Raw genomic sequence first — 19,045 nt, 5'->3', positions numbered from 1 at the left:
GACGAGAACGGGGCTCCGCTCGCCCTCACTCTCAGCTCCTGCTCACCCGCTCACTGAATCAGGTGCTCGGCACCACCTCTGCTGACCCTCATTCCTGCAGAATTGTCCTATCTGCTCGCGGCCGTCGCTGTTCCCACTAGGTGGTCAGTGTCTCGGGCCAGCCTGCATTCCGCTCTTCAGACGAGCCCTCAGGCGTCTTAGGTAATCCTGTAAGACGTGCAAACACCGTGTTCTCTCCCAGCAAGTGCTAATAATTGCAAAGGTATATTTAAATCTAGACATCGTTCCAAGGGAGTTACTGAGCAAGAGGGAGCTCTCCCGACACACGGAAGAAATAGGACAAATCATCATCGCCCTCGAGGAGCAGAGTTTATTAAACAGAAAGTGCTCTGCCCCCGAGCGCAGATGTCTGTCTTCGAGTCCCACTCCGTACCATGGTGACCCATAAGCGTTCTGCTCTCACGTGTCCTGGTAGTGATTACAGTGTCACTCTAAGTCTTAAAGAGACTAGGAAAAAGATAATCAGGAAATCCACAAAGTGTTTGATGAGGTTTGGATCGAATTTTTTTCTGTTTTATAGTTTTGAATTTCCCAAATGTGAAGGGTGTGGTCGTACCTCTACCGTAATCAGAGAATGTGGACTGAGGTGGTGGTGGTGCCTCCGTGTGGACACGCGTGGGTGTGTGCCTGAGGGGAGCAGGAACCGACGTGCCGTATGCCACGTGTGGCTCTCTGTGCTGTGTGTGGCAACATACTGGGAGGTATCATCTTTCATCTCCTTTCATTCATTTCCAGACATTTTGCAAGTCTTGTATTATTGATAGGGAAAGTCTGTTAGGAGATGGCCGACACGAATAGGTAACACCTGTCCCCACAAGGAATGCGGAAATAACGGGCTATAAATTGTTCCCTCTGCTCGTGCTCTGGGCTCAGACCTCTGGAGAATGATCTCCTCCGAGCGCACCGGCATAAAGTCAGCCTCCTCCCTTCCAAGATCTCCGAGTGCCGCTTGGTTCTTCTGCTGGCTGATCCAGACCAGATTCTGTAACATTATAAGTACTTTATTTTCTCGAGTTTCTAAAATACCTCCCTCGTGTGGCTTCTTGGGGAACCAGAGGGAAGACATTGCCCTGGGGAGGGTCCGTGAGGCCCCCCTGCAGAGGGGCGCCCCCACCCACCACCCACCCCTGATGCACCTGCCCGGCTGCTGCGCCTCCCGGTCCCCAGCTGCCCCGAGGTTGCAGGTTGGTTCAGAACCCATCTCGTGGTCACTAAAGCAGGACACGGGAAAGGTCCTGGGCTCGGTCAGTCACACATCGATGTTCCAGAATGGCCCGTCCTTTGACAACTTTGGGCTGCATCACAGCGCAAGCAGGCGAGGGCGCGTTTTGTGTCCCCTGCCTCACCTGTGCGGGTTGTAACGGGCTGACAGGCACGGCCCAGGGCGCTCGGGTCAGCTGTGGGGACGCACCTCCCTGCTCCTGCAAGCTACTAAGCTGATACTAAGTTGGGGGCAGAAAATAGAATTGAGAAGCTCTGCTTTCATTCTTTCTTTTTTTTCTTTTTTCTTTTTCTTTTTTTTTTTTAACATTTTATTCAGTTTTGAGAGACAGAAAGAGACAAGGAACAGGGGAGGGGCAGAGAAAGGAGGCGCAGAATCTGAAGCAGCTCCAGGCTCTGAGCTGTCATCACAGAGCCTTATCGATGCAGGGCTCGAACCCATGAACTGTGAGATCATGACCTGAGTCCAAGTCACATGCTCAACTGACTGAGCCCCCCAGCCGTCCCCATCTGTCAATTTCTTATGCAAACTTGGACGGCTGGGAACTCCGGGGAACTGGCCCTTTGCATTTGGAGCCGGTGGTGCTGAGGTGGGGGCTGCTGTGTGCACGGGAGCCTGCGTGCTGGCCAGATGCCTCACCCCTACCCAGGGCTGCCATCTCCATCCTGGGCCAGGGACTCCACAGGAAGACGGATCAGGCTGCTACTGGTCACTCCCTGAGAACCCAGACAGGAATTTGGGGTCCTCCTGCCTGGACCCACCTCCGATCCTGCCGCGAGTGGACTCCTGCAGCAGCACACGGTCGGGTCTCTTGTTTGCACACGTTCTGCATGTTCCACGCACCCTCCTGTCGTCTGCAGGCTCTGCAGAGAAGGAGCCGCCCTCCGCACCTGCCGGCTTTGCGCTGTGCTCACGCCCGGCGGAGAGTGTGGCCTCCGGCCCCGGGCGCTGTGCACGTGATCAGCGCTAGTGCATTCTGTCTCTGGGACCAGGAGGCGCTCCACTTTGACACTGGCGTGGCCATGAGCTTCGGCCTCCTGGACTCACTCCGCCCCTTCTCCAAGCTTCCCCTCTGACCTTTCTCTTCTGTTCGGTGTTTTGTTAACAAAAGAGAGAATTACTTTAAAATCACATAGGAGAGCACTTATTTCTTTCTAGATTTTGAGAAAATGGTCACATGCTTTTTAAACAATTGAAATGTATTTAATTTGAGTGTTAGGGGACATGATGCTGGTGGCTGTCCCTGCATTCGGTGCTGACTGTTGACTCTGTGACTCTTGGTTCTCATTTATCGTGCACAGGATCCAGCCTCACCTTCCTCGCCCGTAGCCAGTGAGCCGCACTATGAGAAGCGCTGGTTGGACACAATGTCAGTTCCTCTGTGTATGGCCCGGATCTCCAGGTGCAAGGCTGGAACGGAAAAATCAAGGTGTGTGACCACTGTCGGAAAGAGGGACCCTGCAGACCCCGGAGCCCGCCGACGGCTCCAGAGTGTTTGTGTCATTAGGCAAGTGCGTGTGATTGTCTTCCGGCGGAGCGAGTGCCTTGCAAAATAAATAAATGCCAAGGGGGAGGAGATTTAGGCACTGAAAAGAAACAGTATCAGAGCCATTGTGGGCTTATTGTTAGGGGCAGTTCTCAAGCCCTGAGGTATGAGGTGACTCGTGTTCGTTCTTTTGAATCGTAGATTGTTAGAATTGTAAATTGTAAATATTCACAGGATTAGATTGGAAATAAGACTGCATCTTGTCCAAGTTGCAAATGATTTCAGAAAAGTCATTTAAACTCTGTGGGCCTCATGTCATCATTAAGAAAAGGAGAGACTAGACTGGCATCAGTGTTCAGTACCTTGGTTAATCCATTTCAACGATTTGTCTATAAAGGTTGTATTTCCATAACTGTTTTTGTGGACTTAGAGAGCGTTCTGCTCTCTTACCCGGTACGGTGTGTCCCCGGCAGCTAACCACCGCGGAAAGGCCAGCAAGTATGTGGTGAATCGCCTTTTGCTTGTAGGGCAGGTGTGCTGAAAACTGGGGGGGCCGTGGTCTGTCGGCAAGGGAGGAGCTTGCTGTTGTGAAATTGAGCACTGTCGTAGATAAAATACGTGTGTGCCCGTGTGCGTGTACACCCCTGCCTGTGAGTGTGCGCCCGTGTGCATGCTCATGTGCGGGGTAGGGGAGACGGAGTCCAAGGTTCTCTTCTCTGGTCCTTCAGTGAAGGAGGAAGTCTACCTAATAATGCTTTTGGACGAATGGTTACATTTGATTTTCAGTACTACCTGGCATCACTGACGTTACTCTTCCAGTGAACGTGCACGTCCGTGAAAGGGCGCTGGAGACACCGTGGCATGAATGCCAGCTCTGAGTTTGGGTTTTAAATGTGTGGCCATTTGGAAAAAGTAGACCTGAAAAGTTAGGGAGGTGGGAAGAGATAGATGGCTATGTGGATAGGTAGGTAGATAGTAAGGTGGGTGCTCTCATGGCCACAGAGCCCTCTTAAAGGATGTGTGTGAGTGTGTGAGAGTATGTGTGTGTGTGTGTGTGTATCTGTGTGTGTGTGTGTGTGTGTGTGTTTCTCTTACAACCAGTCTTGGTTGGGCTGGTTTATTTGGGAGACGGGAGGCCGAGGGCTCTCGCTCTGGGCTCTGCCCGTCCCTGTGTTTGAACAAGAGGCTCTGGAGAGCCAGGGCCACTGATCCCTGCCCAGTACCAGCTGGCCGCGCTGCTCTCCCACGTGACCGACGGAAGATCCAGACCAGCCTCTGCTCGGAGGGTCAGTGCTCTCATCTCCCACAGGCCGCGGTGCCCCTGTGTCGTCTGCAGGGTGCAGGACAGAAAACTGCTGCCTGACTGGGTGCTGCCAGCCGCCCCGTGGCCGGTGGGGGGAGGGGCTCAAGACGGCTGTTCCTGGCAACGGGAGGCCAACTCATCAGGCCTCCAGCGGGCACCTGCTGCGACGAGCACCTTGTGCCCACGGATGACACGCGGCTCAGGAGGGCTGCACCGCCAGCCTCGCCGCCACCCGACTCTCCTGTCCCAGGGGAAATGCCACAGAGCCACCAGCACACGGGCCCTCAGCCCCTCACGGGACAAGAGTGTGTTGGTTTGAAGGCCGCATGTCTTTAGCTTTGCTGACCTTTTTCATAATTTTAAGCAAAAGTTTCAATTCAGGCAGGAGGTACGGTGCAAAAGCGAAACACTGAATTGGGACTCAAACTGCATTTTCTGAAACAGGTTTGTCTTGACAGAACTGACATTAACGCCCAGCTTCAGGGACTGACAGGAGGCCGTGGGCACCGACGAGATGAGGCCGTGGCATCGCAGCCTGAGTTCTGTCCTGTGGCCTGTGCACTTGCCGCCCAAACACCACAGGCCTGTTATCCCGCGGCCCCGCGGCGTCGGCAGGTGCGCCAGCCGTGTGCTCGGCCTCGCCGGGGGCTCCGCTGCTGACCCGACTCACCTCGTCTGCGCTTGGGGCCTCTTCAGGGGCATTCCAGTTGTGGGCAGAGTTCAGTTCCTCGAGTGCCTAGGACTCTGGGCCAGGGCCGCGGTCACTGCTGGAGCTCACCCACGTTCCGTGCCACGTGGCCCCACGTTCCGTGCCACACGGCCACACACCTGCCGGGCAGCAGCAGGTGGCTTCCTTGCATGGCACCCTGACTTCCCATCCCTGACCTGCAGACCCCGGCGGAAGGACCAGGTCAGGCCAGCCAGACCATATCCCTGACGGGAGCCGCGGATTTCAGACCCTGAGTTCAGGTGCAGGACTGGTGAGGACCCGCGGCCCCACGGGTGCTGGTCTAGACCCTGCCTGCGGCGGCTCCACCCACCCGTTGCCTGGGCAGCAAGTGCCTGTCCAGAGATGTCTCGGGGGGTGTCCTCTAAACACGTGATTGGCTCCGCCTGTGCTTGGTTGTGCTTCACCCGGTCCGTTTGAGAGGATGCTGGTTTGGGATTCCAGGACCCGGGTTTTCGTCGAGGTGTGTGCGCTGGGGGTTAGAAAGCAAAGGCAGACAGAACACCTTTAGGACCAAGAGAAGCGTGCGTGCAGAATGTCCAGGGTCATCCCAGGAAGCTTCCAGAGAGCCTGTGCTCTACTCAGACCAGCCGCCTGAGGGCTGGGGAGGCGTGCGGCGCACGGGAGAGAATGAATCTATTGCCAGTTTCCCTTTGCCTTTCCCGGGCCCCGTGGCTTCACCCAGCGAGGCGTCTGTTAAACAAGTAGTTGGGAGAAGACGTTAATACTTCACTGCCTCCTAAGGTCTCGTGCAGGCCACATAAAATAACGCTGTGGGTTTAAAGGAGCTCCCAAGCGTCCTGAAGGCTTGTGAGTTTACAACGATTCCTAATTTTTGCAGAGTAGGAATGTCTGACCTCAGGAAGACAATCACGATTTGAGAGGTTGTCACCAAGAGCGTCAGACAGTCTGAGTCTCTCTCGCACGCACTGGGTACATCTGGACTGGTTTTCAGGGCACGGGCCTCTGTGGTCCTGCTCAGACAAGACTCTCTATGCCTGTGGCTTAATGCTGGCCCCAAAGACCATGTGGACAGGTGCCTGGGGGCTCAGTCGGTTAAGCATCTGACTTCGGCTCAGGTCAGGTCATGATGGTACGTGGGTTCAAGCCTCATGTTGGGCTCTGTGCTGACAGCTTGGATTCAGATTCTACGTCTCCCTCTCTCTCTGCCCCTTTCCCGCTCCCTCTCTGTCTCTGTATCTCTCTCAAAATAAATAAACATTAAACTATTACCAAAAAACCCCACAAAGTACAGAGTTGTTTCTGAAACTTGGAAGCAAGGAAGGAGGGGTCTAAGGGGGAGAGAAGGAGGAAGGAACAAAACTCTGACTCTGGGTCTTTTTGCTCCACTTCTGTTGAGTTTTTGAAAGTAACAGTGAAATTGTGTCATCACTACAGCGAGAGTCCATGTTTCTTCGTAGGAGACGACTTCACTTTAGAAGACAGAGCTGTCAGTGTGTGTGTTCTTTCTTCCAAAGCAGAGCCGCCTGAGGGGCTCCGTTGGTTAAGTGTCCAACTCTTGACCTCGGCTCAGATCATGATCTGAGTTTGTGGGTTCAAGACCCAAGTCGGGCTCTGTTCTGACAGCCTGCTTGGGACTGTCTCCCTCTCTCTCTGATCCTCCACCCCCCGGAAAATAAATCAACATGTAAAAAGGAAGAAAAGGAAGAAAGCACGTCAGGAGCCAGAAGGTCTTGCAGACACGAACGTTTTGAAAAGCAACGGTACCGTCAAGACTACCCTGCTAGCTACTCCGGGCTGTGTGGCACAGGTTGGTTTCACGCTCAGATACTCATGCCAGGAAGGGACTTGTCCGTGGCTGGGAATCCTGCAGGAGTGGCCTCACGCTGCCTGTGGGCCCGTGTGGCCGAGCGGAGCTGGGAGACGGCGTCCCGGGGGCTGTGGGCATCTCAGTGAGGCGAGCGCTTGTACAGGATGTGGATGGAGTCGGTGGTCAGGAGAACCGTCGGGAACCCAGGGTCTGATCCACGTTGGGTGCCCAGAGAGCGCGCTCCCGTGCTCCTCATGGCCTGATTTACATCTAGGAGGCTGCTCGTGGACGGTGGGCGGGGGCGCCAGGCGTGTTGTGGGGGAAGCTTCGTCAGCAGCCATGTCCGCCTTGGGATGCGTTTGGAGTGTTTGTCGTTGGACGGCGTCTGTCTCTGCTCAGGAAGGTCATGAAAGACCCTCGAGCTGCCTTCCTCCGCAGGGCCCCCTGGGGAGCCCCATCCCCTACACACCGGCTGGCAGCGCCCACACGTCCGGCTGCTGTTCTCTTTCTCAGCACTCTGGCTGCAGGTTTTCTGGAAGTTTCATTTTAGGGATAGAAAGTTAGGGTGCTCCTACTTGCTGACAGAGAATGAAATGTCCCTACAGACTTGGGCCTCATCCAGCTACGAGGAGTCTGGGAGCACTCCGCACACCGTGCTCCTGGGCCTGACCTGCTGGGATGGCCAGCCCAGCTCAGCCGCCGGGGAGCAGGGGTCCTGACGCAGCACCGCCCACATGGCCCCCTGTCCGGAGCGTGGGCCTGGAGGGAGCTGGGGTGCGGCAGCCCAGCCCCCACCTTGTCAGCTGCCCACCTGAGCAGGTGACGTGGTCTGTCGACGCCAGTGTTGGAAACCAGAACGGTAATCCTGCTTTACGAGGCCACTGAGAGGCGTAACACGGGTACTTACAAATGCTGCTGCCTGATGGGGAGAGTACAGGAGACTGTCTCTTTGGCTTCCACTAAAAAGTGATGTGCAGGCCAGGGAGACAGTCTTGAAAAGCAGTATGTGAAAGCGAATTTTTCAAACCCTGAGACATACCCACATTTTCTTTCCAGTTTGTCTACTGAATGCCCTTAACTCTGCATCACGAGCAGAATAAACACACACCCTGTCCCTCAGCTCCAAAGTGGGGGGGAGGGGGGCTCAAGTCACACAAGGGACACGGCGCACCTGTGCAGCCCTTCTCCACCGGGGTTCCTGTCCAGGGTCAGGGAAAGGCTTTTCAGAAGCCTTGGCGTGGCCAGGCCTCGACCTCCCTTTGATAACCGTATCTGGACGTGGCTTCCTTCCCCCTCGGGGAACAGGTGTAGCTTTTCTGCTGACGCTCACAACCTGAGGCAAGACTATCACAGAGCATGCTGGGCCTGAGCGGTGGGTACTCTGATCTTTAGCTCTGACGACGACCTTGACCATTGGACAAAATCCCGAAAAAGCTGAGCAGATGCTTGACTCCAGAGCCACATGGCCGGGTTCCTCCCGTGCACGGTGGGAGGGGCCCTGTACAGGAGCCCGAACACGGGACACGTGAAATGCTGACACAGTGAATCCTCAGCATCGGTCTGGAAGAAATGAGTGGGAATCTGTAGTTCATGCGTGCGTCAAAATTCATGTCCTTGACTCTAGTTAACACTGCTTTCCTGACAATAAGCCAAAGTGTGAATTTCCTGCTCGTACGTTATTACTGTGTATCTACCATCAGCATTGACGTCAGCATCTGTATAATCTTTCATCTGTGTTGCTTTCTTTGAAGGTAAGTTTCTGAGTGACGGTTTTTGCAGGGAACTGGGTTTGCAAACACCTTGCTTACGGCCTCTTGCTTGCTTCTCCCGCACTTGCTTTCTGTGACATGGTCAGCATCTTGAAGCCCATCACACGGGCAAGGGGGACACATGTCCTTGGTTAGAGGCCCTGACCCTGACCCTGACCGTGACCCTGACCTGTGGGGGATTGTGTTGGGCTGCGGACGCTCCCCTGGGTCCTGGACGCACTCTGTGTGTCCCTGGGCTTAAACAGGACCCAGCAGGGGTGGATTCTGATCAGTTATGGTGCATATTCTGAGCGCCAGAGCCGCCAGGAAGCTATGTACACACATCACTTACAAAAATTAATTAGCTAATTAATTAATTCACTGTCGGTTACCAATTCCTTAGTGCATTGCGCGTCCTCTGGCCTGTTGTGAGCACGTACGTGGCCCACGTATCACGTGTGTTACACACATGCCCGTGGTCTGTGCGTTCCCTCATCGTGAGGGCCAGCAATACATCCAGCGGAGACCCAGTGTTATCTACAGCAGCTTTTACGTGATGTACAGTAAGGAGGAAATGGGGCGCCTGGCTGGCTCAGTCTGTGGAACACGTGTCTCTCAGTCGTGAGTTTGAGCCCCACATTGGCCATGAAGCCTGCTTTAAAAAAAGAACAAGGCAAGCAAAGAAAGGAGAAAAAGACATGCATCCTATCTTACAATTCCATCATCAGCGCACTGGTTTACTTCCCCGTGGATTCACTTTACTGGCAGGAGGCGCCTGCTCTCAGCCTTGCGGTTTCCATCCACACCTCCTGGGGTTCAGGACCAGCGGCTCTGTTTCCTTCAAAAGGAACACCGGTGCTCAGTGGGCACCTGGCTTCGAGCCCTAGGGATGTGCTGTGCCTGCCCCTGCCCCCACCCCTGCCCCCTGGGCCCCCTGCCTCTGCAGGAGGTCAGCTTGCGGCCTCCTTATGAGGAATGAGCTGTTTCACTACGTACCCCTGTCTGGGACGCTCAGCATCCGAGGCCTGATGACCCAAGGCCTCAATCTGTGGTAGGATGAGTCTGCGTCCTGACTGCACCACTGGGCCATCCCCGGGCCCCGGGTGCACCTGACGGGCCATCCCTGGGTCATGGGCGCGCTAACGGGCCGTCCCTGGGCCCCAGGCATGCTGACAGGCTGTCCCCGGGTCATGGGTGAGCTTATGGGCTATCCCTGGGCCCCGGGTGTGCTGGCGGGCCGTCCCCGGGTCATGGGAGCACTGACTGGCCGTCCCCGGGCCATGGGCACGCTGACGGGCCATCCCTGGGCCCCAGGCACACTGACTGGCCATCCCTGGGTCATGGGCACACTGACGGGCCATCCCCGGGCCCCAGGTGCGCTAACGGGCCATCCCTGGGTCATGGGCACGCTGACGGGCCATCCCCAGCCCCCGGGTGCACTGACGGGCCATCCCCGGGTCATGGGCACGCTGACGGGCCATCCCCAGCCCCCGGGTGCACTGATGGGCCATCCCTGGGTCATGGGCGCGCTGACGGGCCATCCCCGGGTCATGGGCGCACTGACGGGCCACCCCTGGGCCCCAGGCGCGCTGACAGGCTGTACCCAGAAAAGTCGGGAAGGCTTCGACTGCTGCTCTTGGAAGGTTTTCTCTGCCTTTGGTCTCCCTCCTGCTGGTGCCCCCACCCCAGTGCCTCTCGCTTCTCAGAGCCTCTGATGGGGATTCTTCCTTCTTTCTTCTGCCTGGTCTGTGGGTTGCGTGGACTCTGCCAGCCCACCAAGTTCAAATCCACTATGCAGCCTCTTCAGCAGACCCTTCACTTCAGCTCTCGTTCTTGTTTACTAGATCCTCTGGCTGTCTCTGCAGTGTCTGTTGACTATGTTGGTTTTCTCCTGTGATGCTGTCATTGCACGTCTATTTCTTTGAAAAATTTTCAGCATTCATTTATTTTTGAGACAGAGAGAGTGTGTGTGAGCAGGGGAGGGGCAGAGAGAGAGGGAGACACAGAATCTGAAGCAGATCCAGGCTCTGAGCTGTTGGCGCAGAGGCCGATGTGGGGCTCAAACCACAGACCGTGACATCGTGACCTGAGCTGATGTTGGATGCTCAACTCACTGAGCCCCCGCAGGTGCCCTGATATACATGGTTTTCTTAAGGAGAAGTGAACAGAAGTGTGGATGACATTACCTTTTGTCTGAGTTTCACTAGTGGGGTGGAGCTGCACAGCTAAGTGCTCGCTGGGTCGCATAGACAACAGACATTTATGTCCTCATGTTCCGGAGGCTGGACGTCCACATCGGGTGTGTCACAGCCTCTTCCTGGCTTGTAGACAGCCATCTTCTCACTGTGACCTCACGGCCGGGGAGGGAGCTCTGGCGTCTCTTCCTGTAAGGACTCCAGCCCTGCGGGGTCTGGGCTCAGCCCTCACGACGTCACTCGGCGCTACTTCCCTCCTCAGAGGCCCCATGTCCAGAGACGCCCAGACAGGGGATCAGGGCTGAATGCAGGGACACACGTGGGTCGACCACAGAGTTACGTGTGAAGTTTCTTTGAAGAAGGCGTGCGTGACGAGGACGAACTACCAAAGTAGAGACAGTTGTCCTGCGCTCTGAGTTCTGTGCCTCGGGAGGCTGGGGGGCACGTCGGTTTCCCTGGGAACAGGAGGGAGAGCCAGCTTCCCGGAAGCTCCCTTGTGACCAGAAACACGTGCATCATAAGATCGAGTGCATCACATCGAGTGATGATGGCGCCGCCGTCCTTGCGTCTGGAGCCTCAAATAGCACAACAAATGGTCTCGGGATGAATGTTTACTACGGATCCTGTAGCACAAGAACTCCCAGATTCCTGAAAGAGCAGGGGTGACGACCTACACGAAGGGACTCTCGTCTTTCCTATTAACGCAGAAATAGCCTGTCAGTGATGGGCCTAACAGTTCTAAACTTAATTTTGGTGAATTTACGTACGAACTGGAGTGGGTTGGTCCTGTGACGGCGCGGTCCCGTGTCTCCCCGTGTGGCTCTGGGCAGGGCCGGAGGCCCTGTGGGCGACACCCCTGCCTGTGTGCACAGCGAGGCTCCCCTCTCCCTGCAGGTTCGGCGCGTTCGAGGTGCTGGCTCCCGACGGCACCAGCACGGGGCTCCTGCAGTTTCACACGGCCCAGGAGAACGCCGACTGGCTGAGGGCAGTGTCCGCGGCCATCAGTGAGCTGACTCGACAGAGCGTGAGCCCTCCTCCCATGACTTACTGCTTTTGTGTTTAATCCACAAAAATAATTTGGATCTTTTAATTTATGACTAACACTAAAACAGCGGGTTACAAGGTTAAACAAGGAAACATGTACTTTTTTCCAAAATACCACGTCTCTGACTAAAAGCAGGTCGTGTTAAGTCCTCCTGAGGCCCCCTGATGGGACAGTCTGGTCCAGGTCAGACATTTGGATGCCCAGGGACTGTTTCCCTCTGACCCTTGCCCTCTCTCCTCCTGTCCCCACATAGACACAGGAACATTCATTTGCATGTAATTTCACGTATACTTTATCAATGTGATAAATCGATACCTAACAGGGTATTGGGGAACCTAATAGGGTTAAAGATAGAAGTCCCCATAACTTTATGAAAACAAGACGCACATCCAACCAGAAAGATTACCTCCCAAATTTTCAGAGCAAGTATCCAGGAAAGACAGGGTGCTGTCTCCTGGAGTGATCTGTTTAAGGTTCAAAGTCATTATGAAACAAAAATAAATAAATAAAACAAAATGGGCTGGAAGTTAAAATCCAATTAGGTAGTAAGTTCCCAAAGGAAGCACTCTATGCTGGCAGTGGGCTGGTGGCCACAGCTGTGGATGCTCATGGAAGGACTCACTCCTGGCCAGACGTGGCCTTTGACCAGGTTCTTGCTGGTGGACTTGGCCTCTGACGGCATTTGCATCCTGAGGCCAGCTTCTGTGTTGGAGCGAGCAGGGGTGGGGCGGGGAGCGGGAACAGTGTTGGGACTGCTCAGCCAGGTGCAGACTTCCCCTGCAGCAGCACCTGCACGCCCCCCCCCCCTCCACTTCAGCACACACTACCTTGTTCCTGAAGCTGCTAGACAAGCTGACCGAGGGTGTGAAAAGATTTGGGAAAGCAGCGATGTGTTCCATTTCCATTCTGCAGACCTCACAGCTTCTTTCTCCAGTTAGATAGGGAGGTACCAGAGCCTGTGTGAGCCCTTAGTTTTCAGGCTCCACATTTTGAATTCCAAAGGTATCTGGACGGATAAAAAGAAAGGAGAAAACAGAAGGTGGTGGTAGATCGGTATTTGCAGGCATGCATGGGACCCGAGCGTCCCTCAGTTCTGGGTGATTTTTACACATTCCATCTGGCAGGCAGAGCAGAGGGGAGGAAGCCTGAAATGTGGGTCTGCAGTCCCATTCCAATGGGTGTTACTATTCTGGACCTCTGCTTCCTCCCCGGTAAAGTTGGGAAATAGTACCACCTTGTAGGATTCCTGCGGAAGTTGGGGGAGAATGTGTGTGATGTGAAACACCCATTTATTTTTTTTTTAGATGTTGAAATTCAGGTATCTGTGGTCCCACAGCTTCACTCACACACTTGAAAAAGAACAGCCTAAGTATGCTAACACTTTTCTTTTTCCCTTGTGGGAACTGTTGCTATACATTTGTCTGTACTCTGGTTTGGTTTTTAGGTTAGAAACACATCGTAAAAACAACAACAACAACAACAACTGTTTGCAGGGACACTTCCCATTGCTAGTTAATTTCACTTGCCAGTTGGACGGGTTGGAAAATGATGACAATATTCTTGTGCTAATGATTCCTTGCCTCCTTGTCTTTACAGATGATAATGGCAAATAAGGGCTGTTCTCCTTGTGACCAGGTAGGGCTCGTGTTTTCATGTTGATCGTATAACAAGTCTCTACAGTAGCTTCTCCTGGATTTGGAACTTGATTTGGAAATCTGGGGAGGAAGATCAGACGGAAGTCAGGGGTCCTTCCCTCAGCATTAACTCCATCAACCTGCTCAGATTTAGTGGAGACAGTACAGGCGGGGGCTCTGGTCCTCCGTGCCACATTATCACGGAGCTGTCGGCATGTGTTCTGAGGAAGTGTGGTTAAACAGTTGCGTCATTGTGAGTACTTAAGCTGAAAGAGTTTTCCACTGGACACACACCTGCGTGATCTGAGCACTGTGTAGTTTTCTTTGAGAACGTCCTCACGAGGAGAGCCTTGCCCTGGAGCGTCCTCTGGCCAGCAGGAGTTACAGCCGGTGGGTGGGTCCCCAGGCTCGCCTGTAGGGCTGCGTGGTGAGAAGTCCACACCTCCTCCTTCTCAGGGCCAGTGTGCTGACCGCCCCCCTTCCCGACTCAGGGCTCTCACAGGCTCTGTCTGCAAGCACCTCAGGTGACCCATCACGCTCAACTAGTTTGAGCAGCAGGTAACTGCATTTTGAAGCCACGATGTCATCCACTCTTTACGGAAAAGTCACAGTTGAAGCCATTCTATAAGGGCAGACTTTATTTACTGCTCATCAGTTTCCTGATTTGCCTTTCACAGGTTTGAGGTGCAGAAAACTGAGAACAATGTGCTTAGTTTGCTTTAAGTGGAGCTCACACACGCTGGAAATGGTGCTCGTGACCAATGTGGGAGCAGAGCGGGGGCTCAGCACAGTCGGACTCTGCTGCTCCACGTTAGCTGCGCAAGAGGGGAAGTAGGGCTGCATCTCTGTCAACCCGCGAGTGCACGTCTGTAATTAGAAAAGAAACTCAAGGGGCGCCTGGCGGCTCAGTTGGTTGAGCGTCCACTTCGGCTCAGGTCATGATCTCACGGTTCATGGGTTCGAGCCCTGAGTCGGGCTCTGTGCTGACAGCTCGGAGCCTGGAGCTGCTTCAGATTCTGTGCCTCTCTCTCTGACCCTCCCCTGATCATGCGTTGTCTCTCTCTCAAAAATAAGTAAACATTAAAAAAGAAAGAGAAAGAAAAGGAACTCTAAGGAGTTCTCTAGGAGAACTCCAAGGAGAATTCTAAAAGCTGCTCTGAATGTAACTTTTATTGCCTGTAAGATTTTTTCTGAATTTATGTGTTTTTGCCTCAGGGAGCTGCGTGAGGGGGTGAGCTGTTTAATTATTTAGTGAGTGACAGCCCCGTAGATGTCTCCAAACTCAGATACGATTCATCGCATAGTCCTGTGCGGGAAATGCCGTTTTCCCGGCCCACGCCGTTTCTGACGTGGACGCTCGCGGCGGGCAGAGCCGCCGTCCACACGTCAGCGTGTCTTCTCCAGGCTGGGGGTGCGCAGACGAACAGGGCGGCCCTCTCCTCCCCCCGGAGTGAGTCACGGTTCTGCAGCTGGATTTCTAAAGGAGCAAAATGTCCCACGGAGTCGTTTTCATGGCGGATCGGCGGGTCTCCCGAGGCCACAGGAGAGAGGGACGGCCGGCGGGTGACCCAGAGCTCCGCTCTTCCGTCGTTCGGCGGGGCCCTCCCGGGACCTGCTGGCCGCCGCGGGCACGCGCGCGGGCACGCGCACAGCGAGCCGCGCCGCGGGCTTGAACTTCCGGGTGTGGAGGCGCGCCCCCGGCTTTCAGGGCGCCGTTGCGTCGCCCGCCCGGCAGGGAGAGCGCGCCGCGCTTCACTTCGAAGCCGCAAGGGTCACGACAGAAAACCAGGAAATCGGGTTCAGGGACCCTTCAAGCCATCCAAGGAGCAGAGCGCCCGATGCCGAGAGCACGAGGCAGCTGGGTGCGGAGACCCGCGGGGCGGCGCGTCCCCCGGCCCCGCTGTGGCCTCGCGAGATCCGAGATCCGCCGCGAGCCTCTGTGGCCTCGCGAGATCCGAGATCCGCCGCGAGCCACGCCGCGTCGCCGCGAGGCCGGCCTCCAGCCCCCAGCAGCCCGTTCGCCGGCGACGCCCTTTGGTCCAGTCACCACCTGAGCCACAGCTTCTCCCGCAGGATCTGCAAGCGGAAGGGGAACCCTAAAGACTTCTTTCTAACCTCAAAATGCCTGTATTGTTTTCAACTTTTTTTTAGTGTTTCTTTACATTTGAGAGACACAGACACACAGAGCACGAGCGGGAGAGGAGCGGGGGTGGGGGGGAGGGGACCCAGATCCGAAGCCCCTTCAGGCTCCGCGCCGTCCACACAGCGCGGGGCTCGGACTCCCACTCAGGAACCGGGGATCACGGCCTGGGCCCAAGTCCGACGCTCAGCAGACCGAGCCACCCAGGCGCCTCTGAACTTCTTTTTTCTTCAGGGGCTCAAATTAGTTCATTTGGAAGAAATGGTAGAGCTGCGCTTTACTGTGCGGGCTGACTTCCCAGCCTTGTCTCACGGTGCTTCCGGTAGGGGGTTCGCTCACATGTTCTCCAAAAACTGGGCACTTAGGACGTGTCACCGGAGGTTAGATTTGTGACGTGGGGCCCTTAGGAGAAGGGATGTGTTTTTCATAATGAACAGTGACTTCCTGGTTTTGGTATATAGCAAAGACGTACTAGTTAAATAAATATTTTTAAAAATAAACGTATTTGGGAATTACTGAAATGGACAAAGACGGATGCAAGACAGAATCAGAAGGTCATACAAAAGACCAAGTACAGATGTTTCTAGAGTCCTGTGTTTAGTCAGTAAGAAGGCCGCATGATTCACCGGCCACAGCGAGGGAGGTCCTCCTGGGATGACGGCCGGGCTGACAGCACGGGCAGGCGTTGAAAATTGTCCCGGCCCAACCAGAATACGGGCCCCTGATAAAACAGCAGGTAGTTCTGAACATTTGCAAAATACATTTTATCTGGAAAACCCGACTAAAGGGAAATGTGGATGCCTTCCTCACCAAGTCCGAAAAGAACCTGAGTTCTCAGGTCATGCGGGCGTCTTCGGTGTAACGGGCCAGTTCTACAACATGGACAGTGAATGAATTTTCTCGACTCAGTCCAGTGAAAACAAAGGCTTTGCTATAGAAATGGCATCAGGAAAGATAAATGAAAATATGCCCCTTTATTGTAATGGTTATGTCCTCTTAATTATAGGGACATAATCAGGTAGGTGTTCCTAAAATTATAATACATGCTTCTTGAAATGCATAATAAGCTATTAGAAAATTCATAATGTAAAAGATAGTATTAGCTAGCCTTGAAATTATTTATGAACTACATATACCTAAAAAAGATTCATAAAGCAGGCAACGTTTCTAATAATAGCTTAACTATGTTATTTCTCTGCAAATTAATCGAGGCAGAATTAAATTACATATGGAATTAAGTTCACGTCCAATTTATACATGTTTCAGATTAACGATCTGGTTTATAAAACATTTCTTTTTGTAAAACTTCATCTGGCATCCGACCTAGGACGTCTTCCACCAGCAGAAGAGTGAAAGCTGTCAGGAATTGGTCAGGTGCACCGCAGGGGTTGAAGTGACCTACCCGAGCCCGGGCTGGGTGCCCCACTGAGCCTTGGGGCACCACCTCGAAGCAGCTTGTGGGACAGTTTTATTTCATAAGGTGCTTGGCCTGTCTGTGGTAATTCACTCTTCATTTTACTTAAATCTGAAGCTGTTTTAAGCACTTACTGTTTTAAACACTCACATGGTGAAATGAGGAATGAGGAAATTTAAATGAAATAGTCTTAGCACTTACTACAAAATATGTGTCACATTAAAATTTGGGGTAAGACACAGGGACTTCAACTTAACAGTAGTTTGAATGCATGCACTAAACACTTAAGCTGTACTACTATTTCCCTAAGCTTTTTGAATCCTATTCTGATTTATTATAGCTTGGACACAAAATGCCAGTTCTTTTTTTTTTTTTAAACTTTGTAAAAAAATTTTTAATATTTATTTATTTTTGAGAGACAGAAACAGAGTACAGGTTGGGGAGGGGCAGAGAGAGAGGGAGACACAGAATCTGAAGCAGCTCCAGGCTCTGAGCTGTCAGCACAGAGACTGATGCGGGGTCCGAACTCAAGAGCTGTGAGATCATGACCTGAGCTGAAGTCAGACGCTTAACTGACTGAGCCCCCCAGGCGTCCCCAAAACCCAGTTGTAGGAGTCAAATATTGTCCTTATCTTCACTCTCGTCAGGAGGTGGAGCTGTAAAGAAAGTTGTCTTTCCCACCTACGTCAGCTCTGTGCTCACTGTGGGAAATGCACTTGGTGACAGTTACAAACTCATAGACACATCCGAAATACTATCCCCTCCTAGGATGTAATTTAATACTGTGTTTTTAAAGATACATGGCAGGCACAACTCGCAGCAGAAGGTCCGGGGGACCCAGATGTGCACACGGAACCCGTCAGCTGCAGAGCTCAGGGTCCTACTGGGACACCACCTTGCACATCCATCTGCTCGATCCGGGGTTGAGCAGCCTGCCGGCTCTGGGCGTGCCTGTCTGTCATTTCCAGGCCTGGGACGCACCTACTTTCAAAGGCGTGGCTTTAATCTCACGGCTTCCCTCTGCAGGTTGTGCACATGGGCTGGGTCAGCGAGAGACTCGAAGGCACTGGCTCCCACGAGACCTTCAGATCCAAGTTCCTGGCCCTGAAAGGATCTTTGCTGTATGTTTTCAGCACCGCTCCGGTAAGCACACCTTGACATTCGCGGGAAAGGGGGTGCTGATGAGAAGCAGCGGTGGGATCTGGTGTTCGCAGGAGGCCAGAGACGGGGCGCCAGGGCGGCCCCTCCTGCTCATATGCCCCGCCCCCTCCAGCTCAGAGGTGGGGGCACAGAGCCTGTTCGTTCCGTGGTCAGAGAATCCAGAAACAGCACAGATGACGAAACTTGAAAAGCTGTTGTTTCCTTCAGATCCCCCAAGCTTTGTGAAAATAACCAAACAGCCTGACCCCGCAGGGCCCACCTTATATACCTGATGCTAAAGGCCGTAGCTTGCAACTTTGCTTTGCAAATTAGCACCAAGGCCTTTCTCCCTGAATGAACCAGAGAGAATGTGTGTGCTTTGCCTCGGTTATCAGTGAAGGAGGTTTCTTCACACGTGAGCATCACACCCAGAACGACAGGACCTGGGAGCTGCAGGCGCCTGAAACTTTGGGTGTGCTGTGTGTGGTGTTGATGGAACTTCCTGCCTTTCACAGTAAATAAAAGGGCTCCTCCCTTTAAAGGCTGGGAAATGTCCCATCGTGTTGTGCACCACATCTTTCTCTGCCCACCAGACGATGGACTTTGAACTTGCGTCCACGTGCGGCTGTTGTGAATAACACTGGCTGCAAGTCTGAGTGTCCGGACACCCAGATTTCATTTCCTTTGCACAAATACTGTACCGCGTGGTAGCTCCAGTGTTATGACTTAGGACCCTCCGCGCTGTTTCCTGCACGTGGCTGCCAGCCCACGGTCACCAGCGGGGCACGGGGCTCCCCTCTGCAGTCCCTGCCAGTACCAGCCGTCTTCGTCTGGGGGTGACGGGCATGTGAGGTGACAGGCAGGCTTGTGGGTGGATCCCCACCTCCACATGCATCGAGCACATACATTAAATTTGTGTACTTGTTGGATGTCAATCATATCTCAATAAACTGGTTTTAAAAAATAAAGAGGAATGAAAAGACAGAATCACATTTTACCTTCAGGCATCAAGACAATAATGCAACTTTTCACTGATCAAAATAGATTTTAATAAGCTTTTTAACTTGGAACAAGTTCAGACTTCCTGAAAGCTGCATGTGTGGTGTGGGCAGTTCTGGGGCCCGGTTCTGCCACAGGCTGACACCGAATGTGGCTGCGTC

General features: G+C 53.6%; 1 protein-coding gene across 1 annotated transcript in view; it reads left to right on the top strand.

Annotated features, from left to right (window-relative positions):
* Positions 1–19,045, top strand: part of SNTG2 (syntrophin gamma 2) — a 113,772-nt gene that overhangs the window by 52,495 nt on the left and 42,232 nt on the right. The window contains 4 exon segments of the mRNA XM_039256006.1: positions 2,584–2,711; positions 11,407–11,536; positions 13,154–13,192; positions 17,772–17,888. Of these exon segments, the coding sequence (XP_039111937.1) occupies positions 2,584–2,711; positions 11,407–11,536; positions 13,154–13,192; positions 17,772–17,888 (414 nt within the window).

The sequence above is a fragment of the Hyaena hyaena genome, unplaced genomic scaffold (assembly GCF_003009895.1).
Source record: "Hyaena hyaena isolate Hyena2069 unplaced genomic scaffold, ASM300989v1 scaffold_552, whole genome shotgun sequence".
NCBI classification, from domain to species: Eukaryota; Metazoa; Chordata; class Mammalia; order Carnivora; family Hyaenidae; genus Hyaena; species Hyaena hyaena.
The sequence above is the reverse complement of the archived record's forward strand: the minus strand, read 5'-3'. Positions and strand labels throughout refer to the sequence as shown.